We start from the raw sequence: 21,129 nt of genomic DNA, 5'->3' as shown, positions 1-21,129 counted from the left end.
CTTCCTTCCCATCTCCTCCTCTCCCCCCTCTCTCACTGTTACACACGCACGCACGGAAGTACGGGGTAACAAACCTCCAGTAGAGCCAGTCCCTGCCTTTCGCCTTACACAAACACATAGGCATGCGGGACCTAGCCTTCTTCCACTTTTTTTGTTTCCTCCTCCCCTCTTACACACACACACGCCCATGTAAACACACACACACACACACACACACACACACACACACACGCAGCTGCTGCGCCCTGGGTTACACTCCTTGCAAACGCCAGGCAGGAGACAAAGGTCGCCGAGGCGCCCGGCGCCCCGCATTGGACACAGCCAAGCAGCTCCCCGGGCTCCATCTCCCCCGAGTCGGTCTTGGCGAGGTCTGGACCCCGCGCCCCCAAAGCCGGAGACCCAGTCCGCGCGGGCCCTCGGGGGTCCGCAAGCCGCTGAGGCCCGGGACCCGGCGCTCTAAGGGTTAAGGCGCGGGCGCGGGCGGGGGAGGCGGTCCCAGGGCGTGATTGGCTGCGCTGCCCTGCCCCGCGCCCCCCCATTGGCCCCTTGGCGGGCCCGCCTCCCGGGACTCGGCGCCTGTGCCGCGCTCACCCGCTGGGGCCCAGCGTGCTGCGAGGGCGGCCAGCCTGCTCTCCGCAGAGCAGTCCCGCCAGCCGGGAGTGGGGCCCGGGGAGATACGCGGGGCCGGAGCGGAGCGCGCGAGCTATGGTGAGTGCCGCGCCTGGCCCGCCACGACGGTCCCTGGCGGCGGCGCCGGGGTGGGACTCGGGGCCGGCCCCACTCGCGGGGGCTGGGCGCCGGCTGCAGCTCCCCGAAGGCGTGGAGTCTGGGGGCGCGGGCAGGGCTCGGCTCGCCGAGAGGCACCGCACTCGATTCTGTCGGGAGCGGCCGCGCTGAGCTTGGTTCTGGGAGGCTGGACCCGGTCGGGTTTGGAGGGCTCGGGATGGCCAATTCGGTTCGGAGACACCTGGTGCGGTTCTAGTCGGGAGCGTCGTCCGGAAGTCCCTGGACTTGGCTGGGATTGGAGACCCTCGACTGGGTCCGTAAGGGGGTCGGGGGCAGTCCGAAGCTGCTGGATTCCGTAGGACCGGAGTGTCCCAGGACGCTGAGGTAGGTCGGGGCTGAGGCTTGGCTTGGGGCATCGTGGGTGGCCGCGCCGAGCGCATTCAGAGGGCTAGGTCGCGCGCTCTGGGACTGCGGATCCTCTACACCCTAAGGGGCTTGAGAGTGAAGGCTGGGAGCCAGGTGGATGGCTGTCAGAGACCGGGGGCCACTTGGGGACCCTTGGCCCATGGATCTGGTCACCCCACTCTCTGCCAGTAATGGGTCCTCAGAAGAGGGGATTGCTGAGGCCAAGCACTGATGCGGAGGGGCAGTAGCACCAGGGAGAAGGGGAGTTGGGTGTGGGGATTTCAGGGGGGTTTCTGAAGTCTCAGGAGAAGAACACATTTGGTTGGGCTGGACTTGATGAGGCTGTTTAGAGAGGAAGGTTGTCTCTGGAGGGAAAACGAAGGCCTTTCAATACCTCTCTGGGTCCTGGTGATCACCTGCCCATCATGGGGGCCAAGGCCTCCTCCTTCTCTGTAGCTTCTTTTCCCATGGACAGGCCCCTCAGATTTTCTCTCTAGTCCTGATCTGTGCCCTGTGAAGTGGCTACGAGCCACCGAGTAGGGCCTGGGGAAGGCATGTACCAGTGATGGTGGCTGCCAGTCCCAGGGGTACAGCCACCTCCACTTCTCTGTGACAGTGCTGCTAAACCTGGGGGGCCCAGGTGGCGGCAGGATAGGACACCCCATACTGATGAGTTCCCCATAGTGACTCCCCAGGGTCAGTTCCCGCTCTGCAATATCCCTTACAATATCCCTTGACAATATCCCTTTCCTCTTCCCTCCAAGCCAGTCCTCTTTTCTCTCCCCACAGGCGGCTGCCTCCCCTGCACCACTTGCCTCAATAATAATGAAATAATGGCTTGACTCCACCCCCAAAGGTGCCTAGAGACCATCTTGGATCCAACCTGCCCTTTGATCAGGAGCCTTTCCCCTGGATTGGACAGTTTAAGTGACGCAGGTCACGCATGCCTTGTGGACTGGCCCTTGATTTAAGGTTTCAGTATATGGGCAGTAAAAAGGGGTGACTTTGAGGTCATATCATCCATTCTGCCTCCAAGCCCACCCCGACCTAAGTCGCTCAGAAAGAGAACTTTATCCTCCTTAAAAACCAGTAAAGAAAGAGAGGTCACCTTGCCTTGGTGACACTATTCAGAACCGTACAACCTGAGAAGCCTCCCTGCCTGTCAGGAAGACCTCAGCTTGGGCATCAAACAGATGTGGGTTTGAATTCTGGTTCCACTGCGTCCCCAGAGGGACAAATGACATTATCACTTTGGCGTATCTGTTTCCTCATCTGTGAGGTGAGATGGCAGGGCTTCTCTTACAGGAATGAGGTAATCCAGTGAGAGCGCTTTACTTAAATTCAGCTTAGTTTCCTTTGTTGTACAACCTTGAGCTCCAGTTGGGAAGCCCTGCCTGACATCTTACCTTTTCGCTAAGTTTGGAAGAAGGGTTACAGTTTATCATGTTGTGGGGAGAAGAAGGGGGGATACTTAGAGAATCATTTATTTGTTCATCATTCAACAAAGATTTATTGAACACATCCTGTGTGCCAGGCCCTGTCTAGGGAGCAAGAAACCCTCATAAACACTGTGTTAAGATAGCTTCCTCCAGTCCATAAATGTCTACACAATCCTTAGACTAGGTGGCATGTCCTGGAGGGGCAGAGCTGCCCTGCCAGGCCAGGGCTCCCTTCTGGTTGGAGAGGTGAAAGAAAGCTTCACTGAGTAGGGGGCATCTGAACTGGCAAGAGCATCCCAGGTGGGGGAACCTGGGTGAGCAGAGGACCAGAGGTGTGGGACTACAGGAAACATTCTTGGAAAGGCCAGGTGCTGGCCTGGCACCGGGGCATCAGAGAGCCGGGAGAGGAGAGAGAGCTGGCAAGGGGTCTTGCTGGCTCAGGTGGGTTGGAGGCTCAGGCAGACGGGGAGCCAAGCCACTGTGGCGCTTTGGTCCAGGGTGTGTGGGTGGGGTGGGGTCTGACGTCAGGCCTCCTTGGCCCCTGTCATTTTGGTTTATCCCAAACACTGGTCCCTGCGCTCATTCCTGAGGTGGGGGGATTTGGGGCTGCGCGAGTGTTTATTCCTTGGATCTCCTGCTCCGTGGGTTTTAAACAATTCAGCGTTCCCGCCATCTCTGCCAAGTTTCCCCTGGCCCCTGGGTCCCTAATGGGGTTCCTTTGGAGAACGTGTGGGCTGTTTCCTGTTGTCCTGGCTCCATCTCCCTGATGGGCCCCAGCTCCCCACCCAGGTCTCTAACCCCTTGGCAGGGAGTCAGCGCTGTTCTCCAAGACCTCCAGTGGACCCACCCCCACCACCACCACCACAGGGCAGGCTTGGGTGACGGTTCTGAGGAGGCTTTTTATATTTTCTGTCTCTGCTTGTCCCCATACTGCCCAGCAGCAGGCACAGAGAGGTGAAGGAGACTGCCTAAGGTCACACAGCAAGGTAGTACTGAGCAGGCACAAACCTCCCGGATGTTTAGAGGGTTAATACCAGACAAACAGACAGGTTGGGGGATAGAGACCCAACCCAGGGTTTCCAGCCGGCTCTTGTGGCCCCTTGAGAATGTTCTGTTACATTCTAAGCTAGGGGCTGAGCTCAGAAACCCAGGTGAGGGCTGGGTATCGCCTTTAAGTGGCTAAGTTGTGGACAGAGTCCAGCTTCTAGGTGTGAACACTGGGTGTAGCACCAAGTTGCTGTGTGCCTTTGGGTCAGTCATTCTTTCTCTCTGCACCTCCTATTGTACCATGTGGGGCAGATCTGCTTCTTTTCAGGGTAGCTGGACAGTACAATCTAGAATACCATGTAGAAATGCTTTACGAACGACCAAGAACTTGAGGGAACCTATTAACTGAAAATGGGAAGCCCGCCAGGGGCCCCCTGAACCAGGCGGTATGGCGTTCCCGGAGCACAGGCGTGCCCTTCCCTGAGTGGCCAGAGCCCGTGCTGGTAGCTGGGTTATTGCGAAGAGTTTGGGTCAACAGGCTCACTGTTAACTTCTGTTAAAGAATAAATATGGTGTTTCCCAGACACAATTGGAGAGAAGGGGCCCTGCCGGGGGCGGGGCAGGACTCCAGGAGCCAGAGGGCTGCAGGTAGGCCCAGCAGAAGGTTTCAGGCATGAGCCGGGACCAAAGTCCACGCTGATGTCAGTGGTGACAGTGAGGGAGGAACCGCCAGCAGCCAATGTTTGCGACTTTTCCTTCCTCTCAATTTCTTCTTTTCTGACGAGGTGAGCCCCCCTGCCCTGGCCAGAGAGCTTCCTTCATTCCTTCACTCGCCAAGCAGGCCTGCCGAGCAGAGGGCCAGGCGCTGAGGCTGCGGGCTGCGCGAAGGAGACAGGGAGGTCTGTCTTCCACAGTCTAGTCTGCCAGACAGGCAGGTAGGGAGCCGGAAGTGACAGGAGTGATTTCTGTTACCAAGGAGACGCACCAGCTGCTGTGAAGCCGACAGGGCCACCTGGCCTGGGGATCGGAAATGGTTCCTTGAGGATGTGACACTAAAGTTGTGGCCTAAAGAATGAAGGGAACCAGGAAGGCCACTCTGGGCAGAGGGAGCAGTGAGTGCGAGATGGGACAGAGGTCGGAAGTTCATCGTCTCCTGACTTGGAAGTGGGTGCTTGGGAGGTGGCTGGGGGAGACGCACACACAGAGGCCCATGTTAAAGAGGTGGGGCTCCTAAGCTCCTACGGGCAGTGGGGAGCCACTCAGGAGTTCAGAGCGAGGGGGGTGACGTGGTCGGGTGGCATCTTGAGATGATGACCCCGGCCGCTTTGTGGAGGATGGGTAGGACGGGTGAGGCTCGAGGCTGGGAACCGGGTTAGGAGGCTGCTGGGGTGGCCCTGGAAGAGATGACAGTGGTCTGGACACTGGTCACTGCCCGATCCATCCCACACCACAAGCCCCTCGTGCTGCCCAGAATGGGCAGAGAGGAGGGAGCGGGGGCCCCAGAGGTCCCCCAGAGCCCCCTGCCCTGTGGACAGTAACCTTCCTCTTCTCCTGCTTTCATGCAAATAACCACAGGGGCTCCTGGCCTCCAGGAACTTTGATCTACTAGAGGAGAAAGGCAGAGTGTCCAGACAGCTCTGAAACAAGCTGGAAAATGGGGATGCAGCTCCAGAGTCCCCCTGGCTGTGGGGGTGTGTCAGGGAAGTCTTCCCAGAAGAGGCGGCATTTGAGCTGCTTCCTATGGCAGCAGTTGGTGGAATGGAATGCTTCTTGGGGCCAAGCTTTGGAGAGATGACAAGGAGGTACTCCTCTGTCCTTAAGGAGTTAAGAGTCCAGGGGGCAGAGTTTTTCTGGTTTTTTTGTTTGTTTTGTTTTGGTTTTTTTTGTCTTTCTCCCATCTCCAGGGCTGCTCCCGCGGCATATGGAGGTTCCCAGGCTAGGGGTCCATTCGGAGCTGTAGCCGCCGGCCTACGCCAGAGCCACAGCAACGTGGGATCTGAGCTGAGTCTGCAACCCACACCACAGCTCATGGCAACGCTGGATCCTCAACCCACAGAGCAAGGCCAGGGATTGAACCCACAACCTCACGGCTCCTAGTCAGATTTGTTAACCACTGCACCACGACGGAAACTCCAAAGGGGGCAGTTTAATGAACAACCAACGCTAACTGAACCCCACTGCTAGAGAGTGATGCTGGGAGTCTAGGGCCTGCGGGTTCTGCCTTGTCACCCATGGCCCTGCGGGTTGGGGTGCCTGGGATAGCCACAGGCTTCAGGATGGCTCCCTCCTCCCACAGGGCTCCTGGAGAGGGGTTCCTGAGGGGGAGATGTAAACAGAGAAACAAGTTTCTAGAGACCGTTCAGGAAATTAGCTGAGGGAGGATTCAACTTTAGGGCCAGAGACAGGGAAGTGGGCCTGGCTGCTAGATCTTCTTAAAACCTTGGACTGCTTGCGCTAAAAGGGCATTTATCATCATCGAATTCAGTATCCCCACTTTATTTTATTTTAATTTTTATTTTTACAGCTGCACCTGCGGCATATGGAGGTTCTCAGGCTAGGGTCCAATCAGAGCTGCAGCTGCCGGCCTACACCACAGCCCCAGCAACTGCAGATCCGAGCCACATCTGTGACCTATGCGCAGCTTGTGGCAAGGCCAGATCCTTAACCCACTGCACGAGGCCAGGGATCAAAGCTGCATCCTCACCGACACTATGTCAGGTTCTTAACCCGATGAGTCACAATGGGAACTCCTCAACGTTCCCCATTTTATAGGCGGGAAGACTGAGGGACAGAATGAGCCTCTGTCATGTGCCTGGCACTTTTTAATTGTCACACCAACCGAAGGAAGGAGGTTGACCCCCCTCACAGGGCCGGGAAAGCTGGGGCTCAGTGACCACTTTGGGAATTAGCAACTGGAACTGGGCAGCGGCCTCCTGATTCCTCAAGGTGCTGGCTTCAGTCCCAAGCTGCCACTCAGTTTAGCAGAAACTGCCTTCCTGGGAAAGCCCCCTGGGGACAGGGATGGGGCTCTTGGGCAGTGGCCAGAGGCTTCGGGAGCTGATTGGGGCAGGACACTGGCCAGGCTGAAATGTTGATTACCTCTCGCCTTTGCACAGCCCATGACAGTCAAGTCCTTTCCTCCCGACTCCGCAGCTGCAGCTGTCTGTCCCACTGCCAGTCAGGGCAGAGCTAGGACTTAAACCCAGTCCCATGCCCTGCCCCCAGCTCCCCTATCACCCGGGCTCCCAGCATTGCCCCCGGGGCCCCTGTCCCAGGTCTCTAGTGGCCCCCTGACCGGAGATAACCCAGGCTTCCTGACCACAAGCCCCTGCAAGTGTGAGGAGCAGCCACTGGCACACCAGCCTCCTCTTCCCGCGCCCCTCCCCACAAGCTGCCTCCTTGTGGAGGGGAGTTGGGTGGGGGGGAGTGGGCAGCAGCCAGGAGGCGTAGGATTACAGTGTAAACACCGTCCGATCAATGTTTAATGTTTACCTCCGCCTGGGACCAGAGCCTCTGTGCCCTGCCGGCCTCCCTCCCCCGTGGCCGTCCAGGTGCACACTGCCTGTGCCGGCCTCCGATCTGGTCACTGGAGGCAAGGCCAAGGCTGGGGATCCAGCTTCCAGCCCATCTCTGTTGCTCGCTTTTTGGGGGCCCCTGAGCAAGACACTCTCCCTTCCTGGGCCTTCTTTTTACCACCTGTAAAGTGACCTGACCGAGCACCCCGCCTCAAGGGGCCTTTTCAGCAGCGACATGTAGGGTTACTTGGCTTCAGGGCACGGGCGTGAAGCTGGCCAGAGTGGGGCTCAAGTCCCAGCTCAGCCACCTCCTCGCTGTGAGACGGCGGGCCAGTCAGCCACTTCGAGCTTTGGTTTTTCCATCCGTGAAGTGAGGTCCCAGCACAGCTCAGGGAGGGTCACCGGGGAGGCCGAGTATGCCGACCACCAGCAGCGCTTTTGGCACAGGCTTAGCGCTGGGTAAGGGATGGTGGTGGCAGCGGCGGCTGTTATTCCAAACAAACATTTTGTGATTCTCTGAATCCAGACACTGGGTTGCGTCACTTGGGAACTGGAGCCAAGGGTGGGAACTCTAACCTTAAGCCTCCCTGGTGCCCTGGGGGCCGCCGGCTGGGCTGGGGGAGCCCAAGGGTTGGTTGAAAAGGCCCCCTCAGCGAGCGCCACACACCAACAGCTGCCCAGCCTCTGGGGCTCCTTTTGGGCAGAGGTCCAGGGCTGAAACGACCTCAAAGATTTGTGGCCGTGAGAGGGTGGGGAGGGGTTGGGGGAGAGGGTGCATTTCCAAAACAGCTCTTTCACAGAAGCCCACAGGAGCTGTCCCCTCCAGCCCCGGAGAGGAAGGGGTGTGGGGCAGGGCCTGGCAACCTCAGGGTGTGGGCAGGGGTGGGGTGGCAGGGAGATGGGGGCTTCCTGGCAGCAGAAGTGGGCCCTGGAGACCAGTGGGCCCAGGTTGAAGCCTGGCTGCATCACTTTCTCTTCTGTCACTTTGGACAGCCTATCACCTCCTTGAACTTCGTTTTCCTCGCCTCTCATATGGAGATGCTGGGGCCCGTTTTGTGCAGTAGCTGGAAGAGTCTGATCAGATGCTGTTTCGGAGGAACCCAGCTCGGTCCTGGCACATGTAGGGGCCTCAGCTGACACCAGCTCCTTTGATTATCACGGTCACGAGAACCGCAGGCCAGTCCTGGTTCTGCTAGTCTGGGTGCTTCCTGAGGGCAAGCGCACATGTTTGAATACTGTGGTATAATTTACATAAGATGCACACAGCTTGTACAGCTCAGAATTTGCACATGTGCACACCTACATAACCTCTGCCTAGATCAGAACACAGAACCTTTTCACTGCCCCAGAAAGTTCCCGTGCGCCCCCTTCCATCAGTCTCCCTGCCCCAGGCGGCCCCCTGTCCTCCTTTCTGTACTCTAGTTTTGCCTGGTTTTGAACTTTATCTGATGACTTCATAGGTATATCTGCTTGGGTCTGGTTTCTTTCAGCTTCTGTCAGCATTGCCTGTTTTTAGCTCTTCTGTGCTATTGCCCATATTTGTGCCCTGAGGCTCTGTTGCACCCCGCTGGGTCGATGGGCATGGAAATGTCTGTGGATGACATTGGAGTCATTCCAGTTTGGGCGGCGGTGAGGTTCCCCCATGTCTCTCTCTGAATGTAAGCGCTTTGCGCGGGTCCTAGGAGTGGAACTGCTGGGTCGGAGGCTTGATGTGTTTATTAACTGTCCTAGAAGCAGCCACACGGTTCTGCAGGAGGACTGTTCACCTCTTTGCCAAGGGGCCCAAAGGCCTGACCTGGAGGACTTCCTCGATGAAGGTTTTTGGAAAGATGGGTGGAATTTAAGTCCTTCTCTGTCTTAATGCTTCGGATCCACATTGTCCTCGCTGCTTCTGCCTTCAGGGCCTGGCAGCTCCAGGCAGGGGCTCTGCCTAGACCCTGAGCTTTGTCTAGGTACCTGTCATTTCTCAGGACAGGGAAGGGGTCCTGGCCCTGGAGACCCCAGGCCATGAGGCTCTACCGCGGATTGGCTCTGTGACCTTAGGCAAGTCCCTGCCTCTACCTGGTTCTCAGTTTCTGCTTCTGCAAGACATTGTGTGGGTTGAAGGTTTCCACAGCTCCCCGGTTTCTGGTGGACTCCCCTCATTTGGGAGCCTTCTGCTTCCAGTTGCTCTGTGCTTCTCCACTGGAGAGCCCCAGCCGTCCCATACCTCCAAGGAAGGACCGTTTGGGAAAGTGGGTAGGCTCACCATTCTTGGTACCCTCCCTAAGCACCTCATTGCGAGTCAGTCCTCCCTGGATGAGAGGCCCCCCCCAGAGCGGGCCCCTGGCCCCGGGAGCCCCACTTGCCGAGGCTTCCCAGAGGTAACAGGGCAGAGTTAGGTCTGAATCCTGCCGCTTCTGTGCTCTGTGACCTTGGGCAAGTCACTCCACCTCTCTGAGCTCCTGCATCCTCATCCGTAGGGTTATAAAGACGGAACGAGGTTGTGTATCATTGTGGAAACAGAAGCAGATGAGGCAGCAGAATCCCTGCCCTTAAAGACTCCATTCTAGGGGAGGAAGCCAGAGACTAAACCCAACAACCAGAAAGAGCACGTCAAAGGAAAGGAAAGAAAATGGTGACGGTGACGTGCTGTGAAGTAGGGAGGGGGGTCTCTAGGTGGTCAGGGAGCCGAGACCCAAGGGATGAGGAGGGAGCAAGCGGGCAAAGATGGAGGGGAGGGTTTCAAACAGAAGGAACAGCATGTGCAAAGGACCTGAGGCGGGGAAGAGGGATTTGGCACATTACAAATGGTGGGAAGGCCGTTGTGGCTGGGCAGAGGGAGCGAGAGGGAAGTGGGTAGGAAGAGATGGGCAAGGAGGGACCAGGTCATGCAGGGCCTTGTCAGGCAGGAGGGAAAGTTAGCATTTCATTTTCCAACTAGGAACCATGAGGTTGTGGCTTCAATCCCTGGCCTTACTCTGTGGGTTCAGGATCTGGTGTTGCCGTGAGCTGTGGTATAGGTCACAGACACGGCTCAGATCTGGCGTTGCTGTGGCCATGTGGCCATGGTGTAGGCTGGCAGCTGTAGTTCTCATTAGACCCCTAGCCTGGGAACCTCTGTATGCTGCAGGCGCGGCCCTAGAAAGCAAAGCAAAAACAAAAAAAAAAAAAGAGGAGCCACTGTGGGGCTCCAAGTAGGGGATGACTCTGTCCTTGGTTTCTATTTTAGAAGGGCCCTGGCTGCTGTGTGGGGAATGGCCTGTAGGGGGCAGGAGTGAGGCAGGGAGACCAGCATCTGGGGAGCAGTGAGAGTGGTCCTCGGAACTTTCACCTGTCCTGAGGGGAAGGTGGCTTCTGTGACCTGGATGTGGGATTGTAGCAGCTACTTCAGAGGATGGGGGAGAGGGCGAGGGGGCATCCCAGGGGCTGCAGGATGCTCCTGACAGCAGAGTATGTCTGCACAATTTGCCTTTGGAGCCAGATAGACCTGTCTTTAAACCTCCATTTGTACGCAGCCTTCCAGGGTGAGCCGGGGAGTCTCCCAAAGTGACCACTTTCCCACCACCCCGGGCCCTGGGGGCCCTGGGAAATGGAGCCAGCAGGGCACGGAGCCAGAGCCTGCCTCCCCAACTTCCGCACACCCTGCCGAGAAGGGAGGCAGAGGAAGCCATGGCCTCAAGGGCATGCCTGGCCCCTCTGCCCCCTGGGCTGCTGCTCCCATGGCCCAGCTCCAGGAAATCCTGTGGCTTTGTGGTTCCTGGGTGTCCCGGGCCGCGCGGAGGCAGGAGACAGCCACGGGAAAGTGGTACTTCTTTCTCTGCCACCAAGTGGGTGGTTACTCTGTATTCTGCTGGCTTCCAGAGATGGTGGGTGGGGCGGGGGGCGGGGGCAGGGCACGGGAGTTCACAGAGTGTCAGAAGATCTGAGTGGCAATGGAACTTCACCGTCACCTGAACCACCCTCTTTGAGGAAGTGGGGGAGACAAAGGCCCCGAAAGAGAAAGAGGCTTATCTGAGGCCACAAAACACGTTATAGAAGCAGGACTTAAACCCTGACCTCCCGGACTCCTCCTCCAGTGCTCCTTCTGGTTAAGCTGTGGGTCTCAGAGCCAGACAGACCTACCTGATTCTAGTCCCAGTTTTGCCATGTAGTCCTCACTGGGTGAATCTGGGGCCAAGGACAGTTTCTGAGCCTCGGTTTTCTCCCCTGTGGAATGGAATGGTCCTACTTCCTTTCTCAGGGTGCTGTTTTGAAGGGTGGTTGAAATGATTTGTGTAAAGGATGGTGCACACAGTAGGTCCTCAGTGACGGGAGCTATGATTAATGTAGTGTTAATAGTGATACTCCTATTGCCGTTCTGAGCCTCACGAGCTGGAGGGATTGGCTGCGTGCTCGGCTCTACTTTTGCTGTTTTCTGGTTCTGGAGAACATAGTTAGGCTGGGGAGGTGAGCAAATTCTCATCGTCAGCCCGTCTCACTGCTGGTTTATTTTATTTCCCCATATAACTGGGAGACCCTTTAACAAGGCCCTTAATTACCACCACTACCTCAACACCCCCCCACGCACACCCCCACCCACCCTCACACACGCATGTGTGCAAGGCTTAGGTGGGCTGGAGCTGTTCTGTCTGCTTGCAGTCTGTATAGGGAGCAGACAAGCACTAAATGCAGGCTTAGGATGGAAACCCAGGCTCCCACCTGCTGCACCAGGTCCCAACCACAACTCACTGATTCCCACTTGGGCAGTGTGGCCTTGGGGTCAAGAGCAGGGGCCATGGGATCAACTTGAACTTGAACCCTGGCTCTGCCACTTATTCGTTGTAAAGTACCTTTAAGCAGGTAAGTTTTCCTCTCTGAGCCTTAGATTTCCCACCCGTGGAGTGGGGATAACAGCCCTCTTAAGGATGTTTGCTTACATTAAAAGGAAGAAGATGTGCTCCAGCACGTGTGGTGCACATTCAGCGATCTAAGAGGTGTGCGTCACCAGTTTCAACACTGACGTATGTCCCTAACCCTTTAGCCTGTTCCTCTTTCCATAGCTATTCTCAGAAATGTCCTGGCCCATCCCCCATCCATCCATCATGCATGCTCACCGCCTCCTTCCCTCCCCACCCCGACTGCCTTCTTTCAGGCTACAAGTCCCTTCGGATGGAATTTCTCCCTTTCCTGTGTCCTGCACTGACACAGATCAAGAGCTGGGGCCAGCCTGCCTAGGTTTGAATCCCAGCTCTGAATCCCAGCATTTACTTGAGCCTCCTCAGGCCAGTCCCTTAATTTTTTTTTTTTTTTTTTTTTTTTGTCTTTTTAGGACCACACCTGTGGCATATGGAGGTCCCCAGGCTAAGTGTTGAATCGGAGCTATAGCTGCTGGCCTACGCCACAGCCACAGCAACTCCGGGTCTGAGCCACGTCTGCGACCTACACCACAGCTCACAGCAATGCCAGATCCCTTACCCACTGAGCGAGGCCAGGGATCAAACCCAAGTCCTCATGGATACTAGTCAGGTTCGTTAGCACTGGGCCACAACGGGAACTCCAGAATAGAGGCCTTTAGAGGGGAGAGGAAGAGGACTCAGAAAGCTGAAAAAGTTGAAATTCAAACTGAACCAACATTTGCTGAATACATCTTCTAAGCCAGGTATGGGGTATCTCTGCCCTTGAGGAACTCTCAGGCCTGTGGAAAGATGGACAAATCAATACCCAACAGGTCAAAGGCAGCAGCCTTTAAAGGCTGGAGAAGGAGTTCCCGTCGTGGCGCAGTGGTTAACGAATCCGACTAGGAACCATGAGGTTGCGGGTTCGGTCCCTGCCCTTGCTCAGTGGGTTAACGATCCGGCGTTGCCGTGAGCTGTGGTGTAGGTTGCAGACACGGCTCGGATCCCGCGTTGCTGTGGCTCTGGCGTAGGCCGGTGGCTACAGCTCCGATTCGACCCCTAGCCTGGGAACCTCCATATGCCGCGGGAGCGGCCCAAGAAATAGCAACAACAACAACAACAACAAAGATAAAAAGACAAAAAGACAAAAAAAAAAAAAAAAAGGCTGGAGAAATGGACGACTCCTTTTACCCAGGGGGGTAATATTTTGAATTGGGTCCTGAAGGATGAGTAGGAGTTCACTAGCCAGACAGAGCCAGCAGTTGGCAAAGCCAGAATTTAAACCTGAATAGTCTGTCTCCAGGGTCTGTATTCTCACGCTTGGCCTCACTGGCCTGTGAGACCTGGCCTTGGGAGATGTGATTCTTCTGGTCCTGGGCCCCTCAGTGCAGCCCTTGGACAACTGTCTAGCCATTTCCCATCCAACCCCTGCTTCTGCCCTTGGACACCCTGCTACCCACCCCTTCTGCAAGGGTGGTGGGTGGTGGACCAGCCTGCATGGAGAGTCTCTGCCCTCTCTAGATGGCCTGGAGTCCCGGGACGGACACACAGACTCCACCTCCATGCATCTGTGACAGCAGAGGAGGCATGAGGAGACAGTGAAGGATTTCCTGTGTTGTTTTTCAGTTCTTCCCACCTCCCGCCCCCCACCCCCAGCACCTAAACTGTGCTTTGCCTAAGGCACATTCCCAGATCATTCCAACAGCTCCTGACAGGTAGAGGTTGGTGGTCACCATTTTAAACCTGCAGAAGGCAACTAAGAGTAGTTGAGTTGCATGCCCAGGGTCACACAGTTTAGCAAGTAGAGAGTCCAGGATTGCTTCTTAATGTGTCTAGCTCTGAGGCCTGTGATCCTGTTTTTAAGCCTTGAGGAAGCAGACCAGTTTGTGATAGGTCTGTGCTTTTCTTTCTTCTTTTTTTTTTGTCTTTTTATCTTTTTTAGGGCAACACGGTAGCATATGGAGATTCCCAGGCTAGGGGTCTAATTGGAGCTGTAGCCACCAGCCTACGCCAGAGGCACAGCAACACCAGATCCAAGCCTCGTCTGCAACCTACACCACAGCTCATGGCAACACTGGATCCTTAACCCACTGAGCAAGGCCAGGGATCGAACCCACAACCTCATGGTTCCTAGTCGGATTTGTTTCCACTGCACCACGATCAGAACTCCTCCTGTGCTTTTCTAATGACAGATACTCTTCACTCTCATTCCAGACAACTCCTAGGCTTCTAACCGGGCCCCTAGGAGTGGCAGGTTAGTGGTAACAATAGGATTACGTTGATTGCAGTGCTTCTCAAACTTATGCATGCAGAACAGTCACCAGGGCTTTCAGTTACGAAACGTGTAAGTTTTAGTAAGTTAGGAGTGGGGTACAGGAGCCTACATTTCCAGCAAATTTCCTGATTCTCATGCTGGTAGCCCGCAGATCAGTTTGGAAATCCTGACTTCTTGCACGTCTGCTCTGAGCCCAGCCCTGTTCTGGGCCTTTTGTTTTGATCATTTCAGCCATCAGAAGATTGCTTGAGGGGGGGCAAATGGATGCAAAAGAAGGTGAGGAATCTTGAAAGGGGCTTCTGCTGGTCAGAATGAAGACATTCGTAACCAGCGTGTCTAAAGTGTTCATTTCATCTTCAGACTGAGGAAACTGAGGCTCAGAGAGGTTCTGTGACTTGCCCAAGGCCTAGCAGTTCATAATAGCAGAGCTGGAGTTAGAACCCCTCCGTCAGCTGCTGGTGCCTGTATTCTTCTCAGTCCCTCCTTGCACTGTCTCTTCTGCAAAGTCTCACACACAGACTCTTAGAGACACAGAATCCAAGTCAGTGTGGGGAGGTTGGTGGTAGTGGTTCCTATCATTTATTGAGCAACTACTGTGTGCCACCACAGGGTGTAGAATGTTGAACACACAGAAATGACCTTGGGTATTGCACAGATTTCTCAATTTTTATTTTTTAATTTTTTAATTTTTTTTTTTTTTTTGGCTTTTTAGGGCCACACCTGTGGCATATGGAAGTTCCCAGGCTAGGGGTCGAATCGGACCTGGAGCCCACTAGCCTATGTCACAGCCACAGCCACAAGAACATAGGATCCGAGCCCCATCTGCGACCTACACCACAGCTCATGGCAGTGCTGGATCCTTAACCTGTTGAGTGTGGCCAGGGATTGAACCAGCATCCTCATGGATACTAGTTGGATTCATTAACTGCTGAGCCACAAAGGGAACTCCCCACAGATTTCTGATTTTGAGCAGTGTACTGAGGAGTCCGTCTCAGGCAGGGGCTGGGGGACAAGCAGTGAAAGAGAAGGTTATCTCTCAGAAAGAAACATTTGAGAAGAAATCTGAAGATGGGGTTAAGCATTAGCCAGGTAAAAAGAGAGAGAAAGATTCAAGGCTATGAGAATGGCATGTGCAAATGTCCTGTGGTGGATGACCTATAGCATGTTCAGTGTAGCTGGAGTAGAGAGGGAAAGTGACCCAAGGTGAGGCTGAGAGGTCGCCAGGGGCCGGACCCCTTGGGGCTCTGTGGACCAGGTGAGAGACTTGGACTTTTTGGACTTGATCCCAAGAGCAGTGGAAAGAGTAAAGCCACAAGTGTGTGTGCGTGTGTGTGTGTGTGTGTGTGTGTGTGTTCATTTTCAATTCAGTAAACTTTAATCTTTCTTTTCTTCTGTGCCAAAAGACCAGATTTAAGCCTACAAAGGAAGAAAAGGCAGACATCCATAGCTCACCAGGTGTAGGATATGAAACTAAGCAGGGCCCTGTGTCCCCCATTTTTTGTTTTTAGGAAATGGGCCTCATTCAGCCTCCATGGCCTTCCCGGAGTTCCAAGGGGCAGGTTCAGACACTTGCTGATCTTGGAAGGGAGGGGATGCAGAGACAAGAGGTCAAGAAACTATAGTGCAGCCTTGGGGCAGGGTCCTGGTTCCTCCTCAGAGGGTTTACATAATGATGTAGGCATCTTATATGCCTAAAAGAAAAAATTATGTTCCTTATGCTTCTTTGCTTTTTTTTTTTTTTTAAGGGCTGCATCCTTGGCATGCTGTTTCCAGGCTAGGGGTTGAATCAGAGCTACAGCTGCCAGCCTCCACCACAGCTCATGGCAATGCTGGATCCTTAACCCACTGAGCGAGGCAGGGATCGAACCCGCCTCCTCCTGGATGCTAGTCAGATTCATTGCTGCTGCGCCACAATGGGAGCTTCTCCTTATGCTTCTTTTTTAGAAATTAACAAATCAGAAGTGAATATTTCAAAACCGAACGGCTTGGAGCCTTCCTTGTGCTTCTCCCTCATTTAATTGCACCCTAAACACAATCACCTGTAAGCTAAAGATTAGGCACTCTGAGCACAGTTGCCTGTGAGATAAAGACGATAAGCACAAGTTGTTTTTCAGGAACTTTCCTAGTTCTAATCTCTGGTCAATACGTCCTTTTTACAAGTACTGTTATTCTAGGAAAAGTCAAGGTGTCATAACCCAGAAGACTACCACCAGGATCACCAGCTTCGATGACTAAGAGTCCCCGAAAGAGGAGCATGCATGTCTGTCCCAACCCTGATTCTTATCTGAAACCCTATTTTTCTCCGTTTAGACGCTAAAACTCTCTGCGGTTCTTCTCCAAGGGGGGCGCAGTCTTTAAGGCACTAGCCTGCTGGGGCTGCCTTTGCCTGGCAAAGCAATAAAAGCTATTTTTTTCCTCCTTCACCCAAAACTCTGTCTCTGTGTTTCTCTTCAGCAGCGGTGGACAGAGACCGAGTTTTGGCAACAGGGTCCCCTGGCCCAGGACGGGGTGCCAGCAGGGAGATGGTAGGACCTGAAGTGCCTTATTAACCTCTCCCTGGCTGCCGAGTGGAGATGGACTTGGGTCAGGGGGCAGGAGTGGAGCTGGGAGACGGTGGTCCAGCCCGGGCCCATAGTTGTGGTGAGGGAGAGGCAGGCAGAGATCCTGAGGGCTTGGGGGTCTCTTGGGGTGGGGCAGGAGATCCAGCCTGTGGCTTTGACAGGTAAGAAGAGAGCCCAGAAAGGTGTGTGAGCCACTCTGGGTCAGGGTCACACAGCTCGTTACTGACTCAGGGCTCAGGTTCCTGGTAGCTGCTTTTGTAGCATCCTTCTTCCAGGCCTTCTGGTGGCTGTGACCCCCCAACTCCCCCGTTGTGGGGTCTCTTGGCTTCAGGGGATAGGGAGGCTTTATGAGCACAGATTCTGTCTTTGAAGTATCTGTTGGGGAAGGGTGGTGCTCTGATCTCTGAATTCTTTCTCTGTGACCTCTGCACCCTCCCCAGGCTTTGAAGGAGGCCACAAAAGTGGGGCTAGAGCCCTGTGCCCACACAGTTCCTCACTGGGCAGGGCTGGGGGCCTTCCAAGGATCCAAGGAGGAGAGAAAGGAGACATGGAGCCAAAGCCTGGGCCTCTGCCAATAGGGTCTCCCCAGAAATGAGACACCCCCTGATCTAAACGTCTTGAACTGGAAACTACTGGCTGCCATTTAGGATTCCCCCACCCTACTCCATCCCTGTTAACCCTCTGGCAAATAAAACCTCTGATGTCAATTAAATTAATTTCTAGCTCTGCAGGGCTCTCCTCACTCCCCCACTCTGGTCTAAACCATCCCTCCCAGGATCCCAGAAAGGCATACCTCCCCCGTCGTCAACCTCACTCCCTCCATGCCGGAGCCCCCATTGTCCTCTTTGGGGTTCAGGTCCCTGTTTCTCCAGAGCCCACTCTCCCCTCAGGACCCTTCTCCTGGCCCCTGGACCTTGGATCCAGATCTGATCTTTCTGTCTGGGGACTGGGTCCCCCGCTCTCCTGGAGATGAGACACATACACACCTACACACACACACACACCCCAGGGACTGGATCCTTCTTGCTCTGACATTGTAGGTGCTCAAGAAATGTGTTCTTGAGTTCCCCTTGTGCCTCAGCAGGTTAAGGACCTGACATTGTCTCTGTGAGGATGCAGATTTGATCCCTGGCCTGGTTCAGTGGGTTAAGTATCCGGCGTTGCCATGAGCGGTGGTATAGGTCACAGATGCAGCTCGGATCTGGCGTTGCTGTGCCTGTGGTGTAGGCTGGCAGTTATAACTCCAGTTTGACCCCTAGCCTGGGAACTTCCATATGCTGCAGGTACAGACATAAAAAAAAAAAAGTCTTCTTTTCCTCCTGTCACCCCTTTTCCCAGCCCCCCACCTAGTGGCCCTTCCTGAGCCCCTCTCTGCCACATGAATATTTTCGCTCAGAGAACCATGTGCTCTGTGGCAACCAAGCCTGGGAAGCAGCTCCTGTTAACTCAGAACATTGGGCGGAAGAAAGATGAGGGCAGAGAAGGGACAGGGAAAATGCTCGGCGCTACCAGCTCAGCCCCCTGGTCCTAATGTCCTGTGGGTCAGGGTGAAGCAAGTTTGGGACGAGACAGAGAAACTCCCCTTCCCATAGCATAGGCGGGAGCTCAGTTGTGGAAATCATTGCACTGGCAGGAGACAGCCAGCAGGTTTGGGAATGAGGTAGGCTGGTGTAAGAGCCACAGAGGCTTCTTCAAGAAAGAAGCCAGGATTTCCTGAGCCTCTGGCTGCCATCAGGAGGACAGTACCCTGATCCCTAGTGTCGGTGCAGTTCTTTGTGACACCTGTTCTGTTTGTCCTCGTACCAGTGTGGTCCACGGAGCGGGAGGTGGGAGCCACAGCGTAGTGAGCCTTGACTTTGAGCTGGCCCCATGGCAAACAGCACTTGAGTGGACTCATTTCATCAGAGTCAGTCTCTAAAGAGGTGGGCCCTATGGGTAGTTCCCACTGTGGCTCAGCGAGTTAAGAACCTGACTAGTATCCATGAGGATGCAGGTTCGACTCCTGGCCTCACTCAGCGGGTTAGGAACCATGATCGCTGAAAGCTGTGGTATAGGTTACAGATGTGGCTCTGATCTAGCATTGTTGCGGCTGTGGTGTAGGCCAGCAGCTGCAGCTCTGATTCAACCCTTAGCCTGGGAACTTCCATATACCTCAGGCACAGCCCTAAAAAGATATATAACTGAATGAATGAATGAAAGAAGGAGTGAGTGAATGAAAGGAAAAGAAAGAAAGAAGAGAGGTGGGTCCTATTGTGCCCCCATTTAACAGATGAGGAAGCTGAGGCCTGGGAGACAAGGTGACTTGGCCAAGGCTACACCACTTAGAGCCAGTAACTCCAGAGTCAAGAGTGTTTTGTAGGCTCCTCTGGAGCATCTGACTTCAGGGCTGAGGCTGGGTGGGCTTATGGCTCAGAGGGGCTTTAAGCAGTGAAGGGAGAGGAGGCCAGCTGAGGAGGATGAGAAATTGCTTGGGAACCCCAACTGGGGGTCTCTGGAGAGAAGCAGGTGGTCCCCTTTGGAGAAGAGTCAGGCAGCAGTTTTCGAGCTGGACGAGGGGCTGGCACTGTTCTGTCCTCTGGGTACCCACATCAGGTACCCACATTGTTTAAGGGATTGTTACTTCTCTGCCCTGGAGCAAAAGCCCTGGAGGGCAGAGACCCTGGCTGTCTGGACCCTCTGCTCTCAGCTGGAATAGGGGAGGGGCTGGGGTGGGGAACAGGCTTTCTGCGCCAGGTGGATAGGCCTGCAGCCAGTGCGTGGTTCAGATTATCATTCTCTAAGTGTCGATGCCAGCTAACAGAGAAAGAGAATTTGACGTATAAAACCACACTTGGCCACCGGCTTCATCCCTGTCTGAGTGTAAAGTGTTTCTCTGAAGGACAAAACCTGGAGCAAAATGTGAGGGAGCATTTCTGCCCTTGATCCCAGATGCCATCATTGAAGAGGGTTTTTTTTCCCTTCTTTGGTGATTTGTGAGTTTTCTTGCTCGTCCCCAGGTGCCGGTGAGTCAGCCGTAAAGCTCATTCAGGAAAGTCCAGAGGAATTTTTCTTCTCTATCAGGTTCCATTTGGGCAGTGCCGGGTGACACCCAGTGACACGCTCAAGGTTGGGTGAGGAAAGCCAGGCACCCTCCACAGCCCCTTGTCTCCGCCACCTCCGCCTGCATTTGTCCCCGCTTCCTGGGGCCCAGAGCCCTGTTGGGCAGCGCAGACAGGCAGATCAGTGCCCCGAGGGCTCTTCCAGCCTGACTCAGCCCAGCCCTGGCCCTCTCTGGGGGAACATGAGTCATTTCTTCAACTCTGAAATGTTTCTCTTTATGTGAAGAGAAGGGAAAAGGCGTGGGAGTGGGAGAGCCCAGCTTGGTTCCCTCCAGGCTTGTTTCTCAGCCTTGAAGCCTGCCCTGGCCATGGCGGGAGGGATCCCAGGGCGACTCTTGGATGAGGCAGCCAGTCCCAGTGTCCCAGTTAAGCCAGTAAAACGCAGCTCGGACAGCGATCAGGAGCACTGCGCTAAGCTGAGCACTTAGGAGCTCCCTCCCCTGGACCAAGCCTGATCCCTCACACCTTTCTCTGCCCACCCAGTGCCCTCAGGGGGCATGCCAGTCTTTCTACCCTTTAACGGCTCTTTAACCTGTTCAAGTTAAGAAGGTATATGGGGCGGGGGGGGCTCCCATTGTGGCTCAGTGTGTTAAGAACATGACTAGGATCCATGAGGATATGGGTTCGATCCCTGGCCTCACTTAGTGGGTTAAGGATCCAGCGTTGCCACAAGCTTCGGCGTGGGTTGCAGATGTGGCTCGGATCTGACATCACTGTGGCTGTGGTGTAGGCCCACAGCTGCAGCTCTGATTCAACCCCTAGCCTGGGAACTTCCACGTGCCACAGGTACGGCCCTAAAAAGACCAACCAACAAACAAACAATAAGGTATGTGTAGGCTAGGGGTGCAGTGAAGCCCTGTTGATTGCCGTGACTCTTCAGAGGATTTGGAAATCTGGCTTCAGCAAGGGAGAGAGGTGGGATGGAGTCCAGCAAAGAGTGGTGTCTGCCGGGGCCTGGGGACAGGGGTGCAGGGTGGAGGGGTGTTCCTGGTCGCCCTCTTGCAGAGGAACTGAAGGGCCAGGTTTCGCTCTTAGGCTCTCCCCCAATTTCCCTGTTGTGTCCTAGGTCACCTTAAGTAAGTCGTGTTACCTCTTTTAGACTCACTTTTCTCATCTGTAAAGCAGCGAATGATTACCTCCCACAGTTGTGAAAAATAAATGACAAAGCATCTGCAAAGCTGCCTCCTTTCCTTTCATCTTTACTCAGTGTCTCTCAGAGAGGCCTTCCCACCCTGCTGAAAATTGTCCCCTCCCTGCTTGTTGATTT

General features: G+C 54.8%; 1 protein-coding gene across 6 annotated transcripts in view; it reads left to right on the top strand.

Moving 5' to 3' along the window:
- Window positions 1–603: 603 nt before the first annotated feature.
- ECE1 (endothelin converting enzyme 1) overlaps window positions 604–21,129 on the top strand; it is a 122,232-nt gene continuing 101,706 nt past the window's right edge. For 4 of the 6 annotated variants that reach the window (XR_014807198.1, XR_014807197.1, XM_084963223.1 and 1 more), the window contains exon 1: window positions 604–708. Coding sequence is in view for 1 of the 6 variants with exons in the window: in XM_084963223.1 (XP_084819349.1) it covers window positions 706–708 (3 nt within the window). In the remaining 5 variants the exon portion in view is untranslated. Of the gene's footprint in view, window positions 1,111–21,129 lie in introns of all 6 variants that reach the window. The other 2 variants (XM_084963225.1, XR_014807200.1) reach the window with 2 other exon arrangements.

Source organism: Sus scrofa, chromosome 6 (assembly GCF_054392235.1).
Source record: "Sus scrofa isolate SSC_HxYL_T2T_F1_AM1 chromosome 6, Sscrofa_HxYL_maternal_Yorkshire_Landrace_v2.0, whole genome shotgun sequence".
Lineage (NCBI taxonomy): Eukaryota > Metazoa > Chordata > Mammalia > Artiodactyla > Suidae > Sus > Sus scrofa.
This window is presented reverse-complemented; position numbering and strand designations above follow the sequence as displayed.